The 20,302-nt window shown below is 34.8% G+C and overlaps 2 protein-coding genes across 3 annotated transcripts in view; both read left to right on the top strand.

Annotated features, from left to right (window-relative positions):
- The window catches only part of LOC145287719 (uncharacterized), a 158,471-nt gene extending 148,569 nt beyond the window's left edge, over window positions 1–9,902 (top strand). The window contains exons 11-12 of one of the 2 annotated variants that reach the window (XM_080135470.1): window positions 1,939–2,103; window positions 9,578–9,902. In XM_080135470.1, coding sequence (XP_079991596.1) covers window positions 1,939–2,103; window positions 9,578–9,765 — 353 coding nt within the window. In that variant the 3' untranslated portion in view covers window positions 9,766–9,902. The remainder of the gene's footprint in view (window positions 1–1,938; window positions 2,104–9,577) is intronic. The other variant, XM_080135471.1, reaches the window with a different exon arrangement.
- The window catches only part of LOC145288257 (uncharacterized), a 298,307-nt gene that overhangs the window by 234,971 nt on the left and 43,034 nt on the right, over window positions 1–20,302 (top strand). The gene's annotated exons all lie outside the window — the stretch shown is intronic.

Below are 20,302 nucleotides of genomic sequence, written 5' to 3'. Positions count from 1 at the left end.
AAAGAAGGGTACAGAGTCGTAACAACCCTTCTGAAGCCAAGCCTGGGTGTCTTTGGACTTGTGGGCCGGCGTCGAATCTTGCTGCTACATCCAGGGACTGTCAGCAGCAAGTAACTGCACCAGGAGATCACCACACTCTTCAGCACATCCAGGTACATTTTGGTGTTAACTTTCAAGCCGACTTTAAAGATGTGAGATTGCACGATATGGCCCTCACTTGAAACCACACTAAAGACCATAACTTTTGTCGAAAACTGTTTTCTTCAGCCTGGGAATACCCCTGTTATTCGTGGCAATTCAGCGATGCATTTTAAGTAAGTATTTTTTTTTAAAAACTAAATATGTTTGTTCCTGTAATGGTTAGGACATAATCGAATCTGATAAAACACTCATTCGAAATTTATAAATGCAATAATCGGTGAATCTGCGGCCTTTCTCAGTTTATATATGTTGTTGTTTGTTAGTGAGTCAATACATGCCTGTCAGTTAATGTTAATACTTTCATTGAGTTTGTGATTATCGAGTTTTATGTTTTTATAAGCAACAAGCAGGAGGGTTGCCCGGTCGTAAGATACGCTTAAATATGATATTTTAATTTTCCAAACTTAATATATATATTATTATAGAGTCGTGATTTCAAAATTAAAAGAGAAAAGTATTTGCCTGCCGTCAGCTAGATTCAAAATCGAAAGCAAAACTGAAGCATCCAAAGCTGTTGACGTTACCACATTGCCAATAATGATACGCATATGAACCGATTAAAATAAACAAAAATGAATGTAAAAAATGTATAATAAATTTAATTTTGACCCATTTTGGGCTACTTAAAAACTATTTTAACCGGCTAAAGTCCCATATAAGAACGATCCATAAAAAAATCACATAATTTGATATGCCTAGCGACACGCTGCGACTTTTAGTTTCGATAGGGATAGAGTTTGAAAATATGAAGAAAAACAGACAAACATGCGCAGTGCCTTTTGCATGTAAGACTTGCATGGGGGAAGGGGCTTACTCAGTCGTAAAATACGCTTAAATATTATACTTTAATTTGTCAAGATTTCGTATATAATATATTATTATAGAGTCATGCTTTAAAAAGTAAAACGAAAAAGTATTTGAGTGCCATCAGCTAAAATCGAAATCAAAAACAAAACTGCATCCTTCAAAGCAGGTGACGTTACCACTATACTAATGTTATACGCATATGAACTGATTAAAAATAAATTAGGATGAATATATAAAATGTATAACAGTTATATCAGTTTTTACCCATTTTGAACCCCTTAAAAACTATTTTAACCGACTTAAATACGCTTAAATATGATATTTTAATTTGTCCAGATTTCGCATATATTATTTTAGTCGTGATTTCAAAAGTAAAGAAAAGAAAAAGAAATAATTGGGTGCCATCAGCTAGAATCGAAATCGAAAGCAAAGCTGTAAATTTCAAAGCGTGTGACGTTGCTACTGTACCAAGGTTACCCGTATAAGAATTGATTAAAAATAAACTAAAATAATTGTACAAATTGTATACCGATTTTTTTTTTTTTACATTTTCGCCGCTTTTTGCCTTTTCAAAACTATTTTAACAGTTAAAAACATATAAAAGAACGGTCCATAAAAAATCCGATCGCTCTACAACTTCTAGCTTCGGAAGTGATAAATTGAAAAATATCGAGACTGACAGACAAGCAGACATATGTCCTTTTATCTATTAAACTAGCGGCGGGGTGGCATTGCCCGGTCGTAAAATAAGCTAAAATATGATATTTTAATTTGTCTAGATTTCGTATGTATTATTATAGTGATGATTTTAAAAGTGAAAAAATAAGTATTTGAGTGCACGGCTTGGTCATTTGCATAAGTTAGTTGCTGCTGCGTTACAATATTTCATTCTGCTTTATTACTTTCAGTTATAATTTTATTTTGTTTTAGTGGACTGTCCAGCTGGCTATGTGTACAGTAGATCTTCTGATGCATGCATGGCATGTCCTAAGGGCACCTACAAAAGCGGAAGAGGCTATCATCCATGCATCGCTTGTAGAGGTAACATGACAACACTTGGAAATGCTTCTACCCGGGAAACCGACTGCCTTATACGTAAGTACTGAAACTCTATAATTGATTTGTAAATTTTACTTTCAATTTTAATTGAAAACGTATACGAGGTGTTTGAAATAAGTTGCCAGACTTTTTTGTATAAGCATTTAAAATTTTATTAAACTCTTAAAAATTCACTATGTTATTGCTATACATCTTATGAGATGATTACCCAATTTTTATGATTTCAAGTTAAAATAAACAGCTACTACAGGAATTGGATTACATCCTACTAAAGCCGGATTTCCACAGTTGGTGAATTTACAAAATGCAATCTGAATGTGAGAACACTCTAGAAGAACTATATGCAATGAAATTCTGTTTTAAACTTCAGGTCGACCAGCATGGTATCCATGACCTGCTGGAATGAAGCAGGTGTTACATTAGCAGTGTCAGAAATTTCGTGAAAATAGTGAATAATTCCACCCCATCTTTCCAAGCTTATAACTCCTCGAAAAATGTAATTCAAGCCCTAATTTTTTTTTCAATTAAAGGAGCAAGGACCAAGGTTTTATTAAAAAAAAAAAAAAAAAAAAAAAAACAATGTGTTTTTTAAAAAAAAAAAAAGGTTTTAAACTTCGGACTTTACAGGTAAATTTCTAAAAAAAAACGATTTTTTTTTTGTTTTAAATTTGAATATATTATTTATTGACCTTTTCTCTTCAATTTGTGATATATAAAACTATTCAAGATAAATTAATTATTTACTTTTTAATAGACATTTCAAAATGAGAGGCGTGAATTATTCGACCCCCTGTCTTTTCAAGCTTATAACTCCTCGAAAAATGTAATTCAAGCCCTAATTATTTTTCAATTAAAGGCGCAAGGACCAAGGTTTCATTAAAAAAAAAAGACAAAAAAAAAGACAAAAAAAAAACAATGTGTTCTTATAAAATAAGGTTTTAAACTTCGGACTTTACAGGTAAATTTCTAAAAAAGCGATTTTTTTTGTTTTAAATTTGAATATATTATTTATTGACCCTTTCTCTTCAATTTGTGCGACATAAATTAATTATGCACTTTTTAATAGACATTTCAAAATGGGTGACACTTGGGGGGGGGCGTGAATTAAAAAAAAAACGTTTGTCTAAAATATTATATTCGGTTTATTGGAAAGAACATAAAATTTCACATTGACCCTGAAAATATCGTAAACATAGAATCAATAGAAAAATTTTGATAGATTTTTAAAGTTTAAAAATTGAAAAATATTGAGTTCGGAAAATTCATTACTGTTTTTTAAAAAAAAATATTTCTATTACTTTTAAAACAACTGTAATAGTTTATTTTGGAAGTATAATCCATAAAGAAAATAAATAACCCACTTTTAACAGAGAAATTACGAGATTTTTATATTGTATTCGCAGTTTCGTGTTAGGGGTGTCAAAAATTCCTACAAAAATTCTGATACTGCTAGTGTTACATTGACCGCGAACGCGAGTCTTTCGTATCTAACAAACCCCGAGGGGTATTAATATAGAGGAGGTCAGCGCTTTTATAGTTTACAGAAATTTAGGACAACTTTATAATCAAAAACTGATCCCTGACAAAAGTCATAGAAAATATTTGAATCTGAACGGTAAGTTTGTAATTAGATTAACGTGAATAAAATGTAAATTGTGATATTTAGAGGGCGGTATTAATTTCCGTAACGTCCGCCAGAAATTTGTTCATATTTGCATCTCATCAGTTTTGACGGTCGATCAAACGATATTTTGTTATTAAATCGAATCATTAAAGAAAGACTTTTTTAATGTTTTGCAAACGCTACCATAACACGTACTGTTAAAAAAAATAACATGTACTGTTTTAAAAAGAATGAATAACATGTACTGTTAAAACAAAATAAAATAGTTGCCGCAGATTATTGTGTAAATATTTTGACCGACTGGAAATGTTGCTGGTTCGTTAATTGTTTTGAAAAACCGTGTAATATCACTTACTGTTAAATAAAATAAGAAAGTGCAAAAGTTACATAAGATGGTGGACATAAGTTTAGAAATAATAAATTTGTATGTGGCATCTGTTATTGCAAACCTACCGAAATTTGGTACAGAGGGAATTTCTGCAATCAAATTATATATATATATATATATATATATATATATATATATATATATATATATATATATATATATATATATATAGTAATTTATATAATAATGAGGAGTCCTAGAGTGGATGAAACGCCGAATATTCAGTGTAGCTTAATCGCCATATATATTTTATAAATTACTAACTAGCTCTACCTACGTATTGAGCAATTTTGAAGTAAATATTTAAAGTTCACGCATAAATATATACTTTCGTATATTAATTTTATGTGAGTTATATATATATATATATGTGTGCGTATATATATATATATATATATATATATATATATATATATATTATAAGAGCAAATAGTTAATAAAACATGTTTAAAAGATTTTGAAAAAGAGTTAAAAACATATTTAATCTGAAAAGGAAACACTTAATAAGTGGATAGTACTTAATCCGCAGTGTTTTATAGAAATGCTTTCCTTCTCATCAGAGGGTAGGAATTAACAAAATGTGGGATCGGATTTTGCATACAAAAGTATTTGATGAAACTGCAAGTAAGTCAAAGATCTTACTTGATAACAAAAAGTGAAACACTGGAAATATGGCGAAGAAAAGGTGATTTCACGCGAATGGATATTCAGGCGAAAGGTAAGGTATCCAATGACGATAAAATCCAAAAATGTAAGTCCAAGAAAGTTAGTTTAATTTTACATTCGCACAAGAGGTTGAGATTACTTTGTAAATATAAATTCTTTAATATTTATAATATTCTTTTGTTTTACCATCTTGGATCATTTTGGTAAATTTAATTAATATATATATGTGCAACTAAATTATTATATATAGGAGATAAAGGCTTGCATTAAAGTTTTACATGCAAAAGTCAAGTATTACGGTTCAAGTGTGTTCTAAAAAACATTCATTTCGAACGGATACCTGTCTTAACAAAGAGCCTACTGTTGATTTTATACGGCGGGTCCTTCTGCTTGTGCATTTAAAACATTTCTCAAATGCACTTGTGATGTTCGTGTGCATAAAAGTGTTAATGTTTGGAAAAATCGGACTGTTCCTTCTTTAATCAGATATTCGATTATCGATTTTCGATACTTTGGTTTAACCACTATAGAGGCTGTCCTATCAGCAGGTGCAAAGTACTGGGGTTGCTGTATTGCCATTTGGTTAATAGATTCTGGACCATGTAGTAGCTTCTGGTGTGGATTCTCGATGCCCTATTAGTTGGTAATTGTTACGGCTTTACATTTTCATGTGCTACAAAAATATATTTCTTCGTTTCTTTTTCTCTCTTACTTTCCATCTCTGGCCTGCTTTAAGCAAATCTGTCGGCCTATTCCACAAATCCCCCAAAACCATCATGAAATGTTTCCAGAAAAAAAAACACGATTAAACATAGATATTCAACTTCCAACGAAAACACCTACTACCATGTCTCCTTCTCCAACATCAGGGGTCTGCGTTCTAATCTTCCAGAGGTTGAAACCCAATTACAGGAGACTAAAGGAAACCTTTTATTCCTATGCGAAACTGGTATTGGGCCGACTATTTCCCTAGAAGAGTTTGGAATAAAAGGATACTCTAAGTTAACATCTAAGTCTGACTCCCAAGATCATCATGGGCATGGAATATGTGCTTACATTAAAGATGGCTTTCCATGTGGAATGGACTTCTCCAGAGAAGATCCTACATTACCCTATATGTGCTTCCGGGTTGCATTTGCTCACACGACTGCGTTCATATTTGCTCTCTGTCGCCCCCACAACAGCGGAGTTACTATCTTTAAGAGCATATCTGAGAAAATTGACCACATCTTGTCTGCCCATGCTTCGGCTAACATTCATGTCTGTGGAGACTTTAATGTTCATAATGTTGAATGGTTAACACACTCAAACAAGACAGATGATGAGGGAAGGTTCTGTCACGAGTCCCCATTGCCTATGACCTCATTCAGATTGCTCACAAACCCACCCGTGTGCCCGACTCAGACGGCCAGTACGCAAGTCTCCTAGATCTTTTCCTTACAACTTGTCCTGGGCTATGTTCACCTTCTGTTCCGTCTCTACAAGGATCTTCCGACCACTCTGTTGTATCAGTTAAAATTAAAAACGAAAAGTAATGTCCTCTGACGTACCTGCCTATCGTACAGTATATCGATACCCTATGGTTGACTGGGATAGCTTCCTTCAATTATATCTGATGAACCTCTGCGCTCCATGTTTAAAAAGGATGTATCCTCTATAGTAACAGTGCCAACGTAATCAAAAACCTTGATTCAAGTAAAGCAACAAGCTCTAGCGGCATACAAAGTTTAGTGCTGAAAAAGCTTCAACCAGAACCTGCCCCCATACTTACAAAACTGTTTAAGTGTTGTCTTAAGGAGAATTACTTCCCAACACCCTGGAAAACCTCATCGGTATGCTCTGTATTTAAGAATTCAGGTGATCGGTAATCTCCCTCTCAGTACAGACCTAATAGTCTCCTGTGCGTCATGAGTAAGTTACTTGAATATGTGTTAAATAAAAAAGTAGCCAACCATTTCAGCAAAAATTACCTTAATTACATGCAATATGGTTTCCGTTCTGCTAAATCTACAGCGGATGTGCTTACATTTATTTATCATAGAATTAGCGAAACTCTCGACGGAGGCTTCCTTTCTAGGGCAATTGCTCTTGATATATCGAAGCCTTTGTTAGGGTATGGCATGAAGGCCTACTCCAAAAGACCTCCAGCTATGTTATAGCTGGAAATCTCTTTTCAATTATTAAATAATTTCTCTCTGGTAGGTTCATAAAAGTAGTAGTTGATGGGCAGAAATCAGAAGCTCATAGTATTAATGCTGGAGCCCCTCAGGGGTTCATCTTGGGGTCAACTCTCTTCCTGTTATATATTAATGATTTTCCAAATACCATCCTGCAATCAATGGTAGACATTTTTGCTGCCGACACTACCATCTATGGCAGCACATCCAAGGCTGTAAACGACCACGTTCTCTCTGATTCTTTCTGCTCTGATCTTGAGCAAGTGGTAGAATGGCCGGTTACTTTTAATGCATCTAAAACCAAGTTTCTATCTTTGCATCATCAACGTTCAGATCCCCATCTGGCATCAATTGAAATGAATGGTTCTCGTTTTGGAGAGGCTCCATGTTTTGACAATCTTCTGGGCTTGATCTTTACTCCTGATCTAAAATGAAACACGTACATAAAATCCGTTGTTAAGGTCGCTGGAAAAATCACGGATCCTTTGATCGATCCAGTAGGTATCTACTTGCTGATGCAATTCTCTATCTATATAAGAGCAGGTACGTCCAAGGATGGAGTATTTCTGTCACATCTGGGAAGAAGCTGCTAAGAAGGCCTTATCATGCCTTGATAGAGTTTAGAATAGACTTTGTAGCCTAGTGAGGGATTCCCTTTTTTCTTCCCTGCAAACTATTTCTCACAAGAGAGACGTTGCGAGCATTTCTCTGTTTTTTTTTAAAATATTTTGATACAAGTGCTCGTCTGAGCTTCAATCTATGATCCCCCTCGCGAAATATTTACGAGAAACACTCGTTTGGCTGTAAACACTATCAATAATTCCCCCCTCTTTATCTGTGCTTAAACCTAAACATAGATTTCATGAACAAAACTTCTTTCTATATGACCGTCTTAAAGTCCAACGTAAACAGGTTCTTGATGAACCGTTCCTCATAAGTAATCCAATTTTTTCGACAAGATCTACTTGAAGAAGGTCGAATGTTACGTCAACCTAAATGTTATGGAAATATCTTCTAAGAATAGAACAGACTCTGTGATGGGGATATTTTATTTATTTTTTTTTATTACATTTTCACCCCAAACAAAGCACATTGCCACTTTGGTGTAGGGGCTACTATCAGGGGAAACATCTACTGGGGTACTATGTAGGGATTTGGGCAGCGAAATGTTGGTTCACGTTGCACTTGAACTTATGCATGTCAGTACAGTTGGGGAAGCAGTGACCTGGAATGGAATTCCAAAGTCTAGCAGTTCTGGGGAAGAAACTACTGGAGTAGAAAGATATTTTACATCTAGGGATCTCTACTGTGTGGGGGTGGGATTTTGCAGCTTGTCGGGTCTGTCGAGGGTGTTCACGTCGTGGGGGCACAAGTGCTTGCAGTTCATCAGAGCATTCACCATTATAATACTTGTAGAACAGGCAGAGGAATGCAACGTTTCGACAATGGGACGGAGGCTGAAGCTAAGATGCCAGTTTAGGGCCTATCAGATTTGCGACTCTCATTTGAACCCTGTCAAGGAGCGAGAGACTAGTAGCCGATGCACCAGCCCAAATATGACAGCAATACTCCATACATGGGCGAATAGTGGCCTTGTAGAGGTACAGGATACTTTCGGGTGTTAGAAGTTTTCTAGCACGGTAGAGAGAGAGAGAGCCCACATTCCTCGCAGCGGCCCTGGCAATGCTCTCGATGTAATTGTTTCAACTCATGTTTCCTGTGAACGTTAGGCCAAGGAGCTTGAGAGACGTACTCTCAGATAAAGAGTCGTTGGCCATTGCTATAGGTGGTAGAGAAGGTTTCTTGTAATTATTGAATGAAACCAGTTTTGCATTGAACGTGACCACCCATTTTTGTCCCCATTCCACTACTGATTGGAGGTCATCCTCTAGTGTTTCTGCCATTACTCTAGATATATGTTCATTTGTTTTCCTGTCGTGCCTGCTATAGAATGTGGTGTCATCAGCATATATACCCATCTCAGAGGCAATGTTGTCGGGGAGGTCATTTATGAATATCAGGAACAGCAGAGGTCCAAGGATATATCCCTGGGGCACTCCCGCATTTATATCATATTGTTTAGATGTACGACCGTCGAGGACAACCTGAATTTTTCTCTTATCTAAGAAGGATTTAATTATGTTAAGTATTCTACCAGTGATACCGTATGATCTAATCTTCCTCTTTTTTTTTTTCGTTTGTGCTCATATCATTCTATGTAGTTTTATCTTATTTCTCACATATCTTGACCATTCTTGATTCACTTATTTTAAAACAATTTCCTGACAAATTTTTCTTTTTTACCATGTCACATCGACGTAGTAATGGGGAGGGGGAATCCCTATTTAGCTTAATTAGATGACAGAACTTTTTTTAGGCATAATCTACTCTCATTGAAATAGATTAATTTAAATATGAAGTCAACCGCTTGACATATAAACACCCGAATTGTAAACCATGTGTCTAAAAATGCTTCGTAGGCGATAAAGGAACAGACGCACGGACTTTCTTTACTGGTAAATATCTCCGGCAAGAAATTGTCTTGATTTCAGATTGCGTATTGCTTCTATATTTCTTTTCAGCCTAATTGCCCAGTTTTTTAATTTAATTCTTGCCTGGCCAAGTAACTGTTGTAAAATATTTACTCTATTACAGACACGAGGGCAAATCTAACGAACACATATTTAAGGAAATTGCTAAAACTCTTGAGTAAAAACTCCAGTCTGTATTGGCGCCGTAACTGGTTGAATTGGAACAAATACAGTAAGTTGTCAAGGATGCTGCGAAGAAGGTGGATTCTAGAAATTTCAAAAACAGAACACCTCGACTTTGGAACCTTCTAGAGCCCTTGTAAAAAGAAAACTTTTCTATTCTATTTTAAAATATCTCAAAGGACGCTAAAAAAATCATGTTTTTTTTTTACTGTAATGTAACGTATTTTAATAGTAAACGCTTTATACTATTATACATTATATATATATATATATATATATATATATATATATCTGATTTTATATATTTTATATTATGATAGATTATAATTGTTGTGTCTGCAAAAATAATTAACAAGTACACGGCCACTCGCCGAGTTTTCGCTGAGTTTTCGCCGGCGCGTATGAAAAAAGGCATGCTCTCAGTTCCGAACCCGTATCGAGGCGGTGATTGAGGCTGAAGGTGGCTACATTGAATAGATATCAGCTGCACTACATAATAAATTTATCTGAATTGATTTTTTCAATAAATGTTCTGAAATAAAGGTGTGGTGTTGTTTTCTTTATCATTCAATCCGGTACTATTGTTTTAATTTGGATTATTTCTATTGTTTTATTAATTTAATAAATATGGACAAAAAATTGTGTTACTTTAGTTATTTGTAATCGTTTGTTAATTATATATTATTTAATTGGAATTCCTTATTGAGATATTATTTATTAATTTATGTATCTTTGTTTATTAGTTAATATTTTTTAAATAAAAAAAAATCATAAAATTTGTCATACGTTTTTATTTAATTTTGCTTTTGTACCGGTCAAATAATATGGCGTATTTTTTTTTTACTCTTACACCGGTCGACAGGTGTCACGTGATTTTTGGACGCCATGAATTATAATGCTTATATTTCAGTGCCAAATGCCACCATTCTAAATACTGTCGTCATTGTACCTATTTACTATGCCTCCCCACGGGACAGTTAGACACAAGGGTCGTTTTTTAACGTGGAGAAAAGGTACAAAAATAAAAATTGTCTCAGTCGTGAAGGATTTCTCCTCCACCGAAAGAGAACAAGAAATAGAAGTGCAGCATCTGAAGAACAGATACTACACTTTGATCTTGTTTATATATTTTATTAAGAAAGAAAAAATTGAACATAAAAAACGTACAAAAAATTCAATTCAACAAAATTAGGCACAAGGCCCTACAAGAAATTGGGAGGGGGAGGGTACAGGGTCTTTTTGACTATGTAACAGATGAGACTTTGAAGTCTTACTCTTGACTGGCAACATTTACCAAAATACCTCAATCACTCTATGGATCCTAATCTAACTAATAACCCCAGCGTTCAATGTAAAATTTAACTATGTACAATTTGTATATTCATTTCTGTATGTTGTGTGTGCATTTTTTTTTTGTGTGTGTATGTGTGAGAAAATAAAGTTCGATTTCATTAGAAAGAGTTCTTGAATTAATTGGCATAAAATGTTCGTGGAGTGGGACACTTTGATCTTGTCCCGTCATTGTAATTGAGCTTCAATATTCATTCGTGAATTGTGAATTGAACCAAGCGTTTCATGAAGGAGAAATCAAGTCAGCAATGGAGAAAAGGATAGAAAAAATGTCCAAGGGGTTGAATCTGTGCATTGGAGATTGCCTAGTAACGGTTAATGTGAACTGTCCGATGTTTAACCGGAAGAAACAAGCAACCGGAAATGGCAATACAGAAGTTCAGGTTGGAAATGTAAAGTACGGAACAATTTATTTTGTAAAATTTCCTTTATTTTTATAATATATGTAAAAATGTCGGTTTCTTACTAAAATAAATTAGTGATGGGACGATACCAATATTTTTCCGATTTCGATACAATTACCGATTTTGTTCTAAATTTTATCTTTTTTATTTACTCACTAGCAGGCCACCTGGCGTTGCCCGGTCGTAAAATACGCATAAATAATGCAGATTTCTTATTTATTATAAACAGAAATACTGCAGGTGTTTAACGTAACGGTGAATTCCTTTAAACAATCAAGTAAAAAAAACAAAAAAAAAAACAAAAAAAACTGAGGCATATGCTTTTTCTTCTAATCAATTCACTTCTTGTAAGTAAAAAAAAATACTCGAGCTGAGATCGAAACCAAAACCTAAAAACTGTAAGTCACGTATGATGACTAGCAGACCAGCGTTATACGGTCTTTAAAAAGTGTTTTCAAACCTACTTATTCTTTACATAAGAAAGCTCCCATGTTTAACGACCGCGCATGGGCAATCTTGAAACAGTTGACAAACAAATAAAATTCCGATGACCCTCAAGTACCAATTTCTCAATTTTGATCTCTAAGCAATCCTTATTTCGTATGAAAACCGATTAAAAAGTTTTTTTAACATGCCTGAATAATCTATGTTACCAAATTTCAAGTTTATAGATAAACATCCGCTGATAGATTGAGAAGTGTCCTCACACACACACACACCCGCACGCAAACACACACGCACACACACGCGCGCGCGCACACACACATTCTCAATTTTATAGATATTGTATATAAATATGCAATCTTTTCGAATTTATCAAATCGTAGCGTTTTTTCGGTCATATTTCTTTCCTAAATTTTAATTCCTCAATTTTTTTTCTTTATATTTCAATTTCTATAAATATTTATCTCTAGCAGGGAAACCCGACGTTGTCCGGGATTTAATGCTGATCAACGAATGTTTCACACAACATTGCACTTTGGAGAAGTCAATGTTTATTTTATAAAATTACTTTTAAATACAATGGCTTGGATTAGGATTTAAAATGCAAAAGTCAAATATCATGTTTCATTTGCACTCTAAAAAGAAACATTCGTTTCGAACACGCCTCTGTTCTCTCAAAGAACCTATTGTTGATTATATATATCGAGATTTTCGGTTCGTGTTGTAATAAAACTTCTTAAATGCACTTTTGGTGTTAGGCTGTGTAAGGTGTTAACTGTGATCAAAATCGCTTGTTACTTCTTTCATCGGTTTTTTTCTCTTATCGATTATCGAGACGTGTGGAAATCATTCCGATATAAAACCTATCTAAGAAAATTGCCAGACATATAAAGTATCTGCGTGTGAAATTTCATAAAAATCAGTCCAGCCGTTTTAGAGTCGATAAGGACCTCTCTCTTAATCTCTCTTACACACACAGACAAATTTCCTTTTATATAATAGTCGATATTTTATTGTTCGTACCAGAAACAGAAAAATTATGTTTGAAAAGTAAAGATTAAAAAGTTTTAAAATGAGACTATTTTTCCATTCTTTTTTTTTTACACGGTAGTCACCACTTATCAAGGCCCGGAAGCCACTCAGGAATAAGGGTTATTGCAAGTTCATTACGTTAATGTGGAGATTTGATGAAGTGCTTACTTAAGGGGGCGGTTCATTAGGAATGTGTTAACGTTGGACTTGAAGGCATCCAAGATGTAGTCAGGTGGGAAGCAGGCAGACGGAACAGAGTTCCACAGGCGTGCAGTTCTAAGTAAGAATCTTTGTAATTATTATTCTGATTCCGCTACATCAAAAGTTCCAATTTTCCCGATTCCGATTCATCGTATCAACACTAAAATATAAAATAAATTTCTTACAGTCACAAAGAACTATTTTCTTTTGTGGATTAAAGCTTATTGATATGTATACGTTGTTTAAGGCATAAAAGCCTTTGGCTGTAGGGAATTATTTGTTATTTCAGTTTGTGTTCATTTCTGTGTTGACTCACAGTAAGGAGTTATCTGTTTAGATGTTTTTAGTTTAGTGTTTACTTCTCCGTTACGGTTAATACTGATAAATTTGTGGATATATTCAAGTAAAACTTATATTCTCACGGTGTCCCTTCAATTAACTTTTCGTGCTAACAAATTCTTGGTAGACTCCGGAACTATAATCGTTGCACTTCAGGCTAAATTGTATTTAACTCTGATATCCATTTTTAGTGCTATTTTTTTTTTTTTTTTTGCTAAAATGTATTGCGCAACAATTTTTGTCGCTCTCATATGCGTCCATCTAACCACCACAACAACTAAGTTGTTCGGAAAACAACATATGATCTGTTTATAATGGTGAAGGCTTTGTGCAGGACCAACCATTGTTTTTGCACAACTCTTGGTCAGTGCAATAGCGATCACAAAATAGAGCCTCAGGTTTTACATCAGAGTTTTTCTTCTCCTAGATGCACGACTTAACAAGGACTGCGGTCCATCTTTCCCACTGAAGTAAACGCGCCCAGAGATACCAACCTGGAAATTTCTACATCTCGGCGCGGTACATACAGCGCCTAGCCTTCTCAAATTGGCACTCATCTAATACTGGCCAGATTCATTGTTGCTTAACTTGGGTTATCTGATGAAAACCTGTGTGGCAACATGATTGCGCGTATGTGTATATACACAGAAAGAAATCGAGTCTTGAATGTATAAAATTGCAGTGTTGTCTTTTGCGTGTGTGCTAATGCGATCGTGGGCGTTTAACACATTCGTAACAGTTCACTAACGTATGTATAAACATATCATATGTGTGGCGCACAGACAAAGGGGACATAACTCTTACGTTCAATGGTTCGCTTGCCGGTTGTTTGATACTTTACTTGGACCAATTTAAAAGAAATATTTCCATGCGAAACAGTAACATTGACACATTCTCTGCCTATTTCACTTTATTCGCAATCGTCAATTCTCCGAGTCGCAATCTCTTTGCTAGATTTTACATCTCGGCTCTAGTGTGTCATAAATCTCCTGGACATAAAGTAACGATCTGTCCCGACCGAATATCTCCAAACAAAATAAATAAATAAAAATCCGGGTCGGCATTTTCCTTTTTTAACAAAAGTGTTTGCTTTTACAACTTAAAAGTCTCTCGCTAACGTCCTTCTCGTCCGGTGTCCATTTTTTTTTTTTTGCACATCCATGTTGTTCGACGTCGACTTTCTTTCTCTCGGCTACGTGATCCATTTTTTCTCTTTTTTCTTTTTCTTCTCGCGCACACTTCCTAATTTGCATATGCACTTTTTCGGCTACTGCTGCTGTTAATCCCTTCGCAAGCCAGTCATTCTTCGCTGCTGCTGATACGCACTATGTTAAACCGTTACTTGAAAACCTACTCGATCTAAAACTCGTCTTTCCAGTCTGGAAAAACTCATCGGTTCCTTTTAACCTATGTACTCTAATATATAAACGGCTATATGTCTGCCTGTCGGTCTGTCTCTATATTTTTAAACTCTATCTCTTTCGAAACTAAAAGTCGCAGAGTGGTCCTAGGAGCGTCAGATGATTGGATTTTGTACAGACCGTTTTTTTTATAGCTCTTTAGCTATAATTTTTAAGGGGTCAAAAGGGATCAAAATTGAAAACATCTGTATACATTTTGTACATTCATCTTATTTTATTTTTAATTTTTAGTCATTTCTTATGCGTATCACATTGGTACAGTGGTAACAACACCAGCTTTAAATGATACAGTTTCGATTCCAGCTAATAGCATCGAAATATTTATTGTTTTACTTTTGAAATCACGACTTTATAATAATCTATCTAGCTATAAAAGTGAAAATATATGTACGTGTGTTGGTCTGCCTGTCTGCGTACACTTCTCTACTAGATAACTCTGTCAATTTTTGGTCTACAGATTCGAGATTTGACATAAGGTGTACTGAGATTTGAGAAAATCTTCGTAATTGGTTTTCGGTCAGAAATTTGGCTGTTAAGGAGTCAAATTTCAGCGATTTGACTTTTGAAAACTCGAATAAAAAAATATTTACTCCTCCACCAATTTTGGGTCTAAACACTTGAAATTTTTGATGTAGGTTATGGGGACATGGATCTAACTTTTTAATTTGATTTGAGTCCAAAGCAATAAATGCTAAGAGGTCATAATTGGGGTAAAAGTTTTTAAAAAATTGATCTCTGCGGTCTCGACCAAATTACTTAGCCAATTTTTGGTCTAAAATTTAAATTTTTACATAAAGTGTATCCAGACATAGGGCAAGCTTTTTTTTTTTTCTGAAATTTTGGTGTCAAAGTTCAAAAGATTTTACCTTTGCGGTCTCTAGCAAACTCTTAAGCCAATTTTGGGTCTAAACATTTAAAATTTTACATAAAGGGTATTCAGACATGCAACTTTTTAATCAGTTTTGGGGCGAAATTTTGGCTGACAAGAGGTCAAAGTTTACAAAGTTGACCTTTGCAGACTCTACCAAACCCCTCTGCCAATTTTGGGTCTGAACACTTGAAATTTTAGATGTAGGTTACGGGGACATGGATCAAACATTTTGCCATCTGTGGTCTCTACCAACTTTTCTCTATGGTAGTTAAGAAAGCCTTTTATATAGAAAGGCATTACCGTACATATTCCGTACATATTCACACTTTTTAATACATACATATGCACATAAAGTTATGAACAGTATATAGGGCCCGAGCAAAGCCGGGCGGAACTGCTAGTATATATATAAAAGTAAAAATATCTGTTTGTGTACATTTCCCTACCAAATAACTAAATTTTCGGTCTAGAAACTCGAGAATTGGCATAGGGAGTATTGAGATTTGGTAAAATGTTTTAAATAGGTTTTCGGCCAGAAATTTTGCGCACAGGAGACTTATTGACCTGTTCTGAGAGTGGGATGAGCGATCACCTGAATTCTTAAATACAGGGCATACTGATGATATTTTCCAGGGTGATGGGAAGCAATTCTCCTTAAGACAACGTTTAAACAGTCTTGTAAGAATGGGCGCTATTTCTGGTTGAAGTTTTGGAGTATTATAATTGGAATACCGTCAGGGCCGGTTGCTTTACTGGAATCAAGGTTTTTAATTAGCTTGGTAACATCACGTACAGATATATGTATATCACATAGCGTGTTTTCTGATACAGGAGGAACTATTGGGGGTTAGCGGCCTTTGTAGCTAAGGGTAGAATTAGCTGCAAAGTTCTTGGCAAAGAGTTTGGCTTTGATACTGACGAGTTTACCTTAGGTCCATTGATGATGGTTGGGACAGAGTACACGCTTCTATTCAGGATTCTGTTTGCTATTTTCCAAAACTGGTGGGAACCAAGCCGCTGCTCAGCTACTTTGGATTTGACGGACTGAGCATACAACTCTCTTGCGTTCTTTATTACTTTTTTTTACAGTGGTTGCTGGTAGCCCTAAAAGCAGCCTTAGTCTCAGTACATCTATTACGTTGGAAGCAATGGAAAAAGTGATTTCTATGCGCAATGGCAGCAGCACATTCCGAAGAGAACCACGGCTGGCTGTTAGGTTTTTGCTGGAACATTTTCGAGGGTATGAAACGGTCTATACCTACAATTAACCATTCCGTCAAGTCTGATACTATAGAGGACACATCCTTTTTAAACATGGAACGCAGAAGTAGATCCGATATAAATGTACGAAATCTATCCGAGTCAGCCATAGTGTATCGATATACTGTACGATGGAGAGGTACGTCTGGGGATTTATTATATTCTATTTTTATCTTTATTGATACAACAGAGTGGTCGAAAGATCCAAGAAGAGACAGAACAGAAACTGAACATAGTTCAGGGCAAGTTGTGAGAAAAAGGTCTAGTAGACTCGCATACTGACCGTCATTGTCGGGCGCACGAATGGGTTCGTGAACAATTTGAGTGAGGTCATAAGCAATGGAGAAATCATGACAGGACCTCCCCTCATCATCGGTCTTGTTTGAGTTGGTCAACCATTCCACGTTGTGAACATTGAAGTCTCTACATACGTGAATGTTAGCTGAAGGATAAGCAGATAGGACTTGGTCAATTTTCTCAGATATGCTTTTAAAGATAGTAACTCTGCTGTTGTGGGGGAGATAGAGAGTAAATATAAATGCAGTACTGTGAGCAAATGCAACCCGGAAGCACATATAGGGTAATTTAGGATCTTCTTTGGAGATGTCCCTACCACATGGAAAGACATCTTTAATGTAGGCACATATTCTATGCCCATGGCGATCTTTACATAATGTGAATAATTCGCGCATGCGCAGTCGTGTAACAGTTAACAAACAAATAAAACTCCGATGACTACCACGTATGAAATTTTTCAATTTGGACCTCTTAGCAGCCTTTTTTCGGATAAAAACGGATTAAAATACTTTCCACGTGTCTGAATGCCCTATATACCAAATGCCACGTCTGTAATAAAAAAATCGTTGAGTATATAGGTTGAGAAGTGTCCTCACAAACACATTCTGACTTCTATAGATATATAAAGTATGTTATTTTTACAGGATTCACTTTGTATATGGCTGGCCAAGTCATGCCATCAGCATAACAAATAACCACGTACCGACCTTCTGCTAGAGCCCAAATCTGAAACATAAAGTCAGTATTTAATGTATTTCATTAAATTTCCTTTCTTGTGTGTGTCTCTTCGCTACTTCGGTTGCTGGACAATCAGTCCGACACGTACAGAGCCAGGTACTGGCCCAGTACCTGTCGGACTGAAGTACGTCGTCTGAATATCAACTAGAAGGCCAACCCTCTCAGCCCTTGCTAGCTGGCTTTCAGTTGGGGTAAGTTTATTGCTTGATGCCTGAGGCGCCCTGATCGGTAAATGTTGACGGGGATGATCAGGCAATTTTTGCTAGGCAAGAGTTCCCTTCCTTAAGGGAAGTTTGCTTGACACCCCACTTTCATAATCTTGTGTCACATAATGCTGCGGTGGACAGCATTTAAATTTTGCAACAATTTTAATATTCTGTTTGTAGATCATTATATATGGTGGGATGTTTCACTTTGCTGCTTCTGTTGCTTGGGGACTCGGTAAAAAGGACCAGTCAAGAATCTGTTCTTGACAATCAGCCCGACAGGTGAAAAGCCAGGAATTGGCCCAGTACCTGTCGGACTGAGGTACGCCGCTAATGTATCACCCAGGAGGTCCACTCTCCCAGGCCTTGCCACTTTGCTTGGGGCAAGTTTATTGCTCGCTACTTGAGGCGCCCCGACCGGGGAATGTTGATGGAATGCTCAGACAATATTTGCCAGGTAAGAGTGCCTCTCTTTTAGGGACGCTTGCTTGATACCACACTTTCTTGACCTTGCGTCACATAATGATGTGGTTGGCAGCATTTAAATATCTACCCCCATTATATGCAAAAAATATTGCAACAATTTTAACGTTCTCTTTGTAGATCTAATGCGGATTCAAAAACAAAAAACGAACGCACACGCACCGAAAATATTTTTACACAGGATTGTAAAGTTAATCAAGACCAATACCAAATGGTAAGTCAGAAGTATTATTTATATTTATACGAATTGTTAATTAATCAATGTTTATTTTTATAAGGCTTTTGATTCTATACTTTAAAAGTGCAAAATACATGCTAATATATATATATATATATATATATATATATATATATATATATATATATATATATATATATATAATGCTGTGGTGGGCATATATATATATGTATATATATATATATATATATACTTCATTTACTCACATAAAATTAATATACGAAAGTATAGATTTATGCGTAAACTTTAAGTATTTACTTCAAAGGTGCTCAATATGTAGGTAGAGCTAGTTAGTAATTTATAAAATATATATGGCGATTAAGCTACACTGAATATTCGGCGTTTCATCCACTCTAGGATTCGTCAGGCTTATGCGCGAATTCTGTGGTTGTTTATCATTTTTATATGGTCCTCTTCTATTATATATATATATATATATATATATATATATATATATATATATAATTTAAAGGAGATTAGAATAATAGTCTAAAGAGCTAAGTGTATTTTAATGTAACAGTGAAATTACTAGTTTAATTAAAATACAGGAAATGCTCGTTGTAATTTAGATATATAATAAGCTCGATAGTTAAATGTCCTAGAGCTAATTCAATATTAAGTAAAGTGATTTTCAATTTAAAAATTATAAAAAATTTTTTTAAATTTAAAAATCAAATTTTAATTAAATTAAAAATCAGTTTCATAAGAAGGAACAACAACAAAGTCAATTATCTGTACGATCGTTTCGGAAATCCGTGCTTTTTATTTGTGGTATACATGAAGTTATGTAGAACAATTATATATAGTTTTTTTGATAAGCACGGTCTCCTCATCAGCAAATTTAGGAGGATTTTTATTGAATTTAAGACACCATAAATAAACCTAGCATTAAAAGGAAGGCAGATGAATCTGAAAAAAATTTGAAATAAAAGGTTTGGATTTAAAATTTATAAAAAAATTAATATAGGTTATAGATAGAAATGAGTAGAAAAAATATATATTTTTTGAATTTACATAATAAATTTGATTTAAAAATATATAGAGATAGTTACCTTTTAGTTTTTCTTTTTTTGAAATCAGGAACTGTGTTTAAAGTATTCATTTAGATGTTTGCTATAGCTTTTTATTTTATTGAATGATGAATTTTAAAAGGGTGACGCTCGTGCAGTAAATTGTTTCCGTAAGCGTATTTTGATTTAAACCACAAATAAAAAGCACGGATTTCCGAAACGATCGTACAGATAATTGACTTTGTTGTTATTCCTTCTTATGAAACTGATTTTTAATTTAATTAAAATTTGATTTTTACATTAAAAAATTTTTTTTTAAATTTTTAAATTGAAAATCACTTTACTTAATATATATATATATATATATATATA

The sequence above is a fragment of the Euprymna scolopes genome, chromosome 11, assembly GCF_053919585.1.
Source record: "Euprymna scolopes isolate OS-2025 chromosome 11, ASM5391958v1, whole genome shotgun sequence".
Lineage (NCBI taxonomy): Eukaryota > Metazoa > Mollusca > Cephalopoda > Sepiida > Sepiolidae > Euprymna > Euprymna scolopes.
Note: the sequence above shows the minus strand (reverse complement) of the source record. Positions and strands in the feature narration are given on the sequence as shown.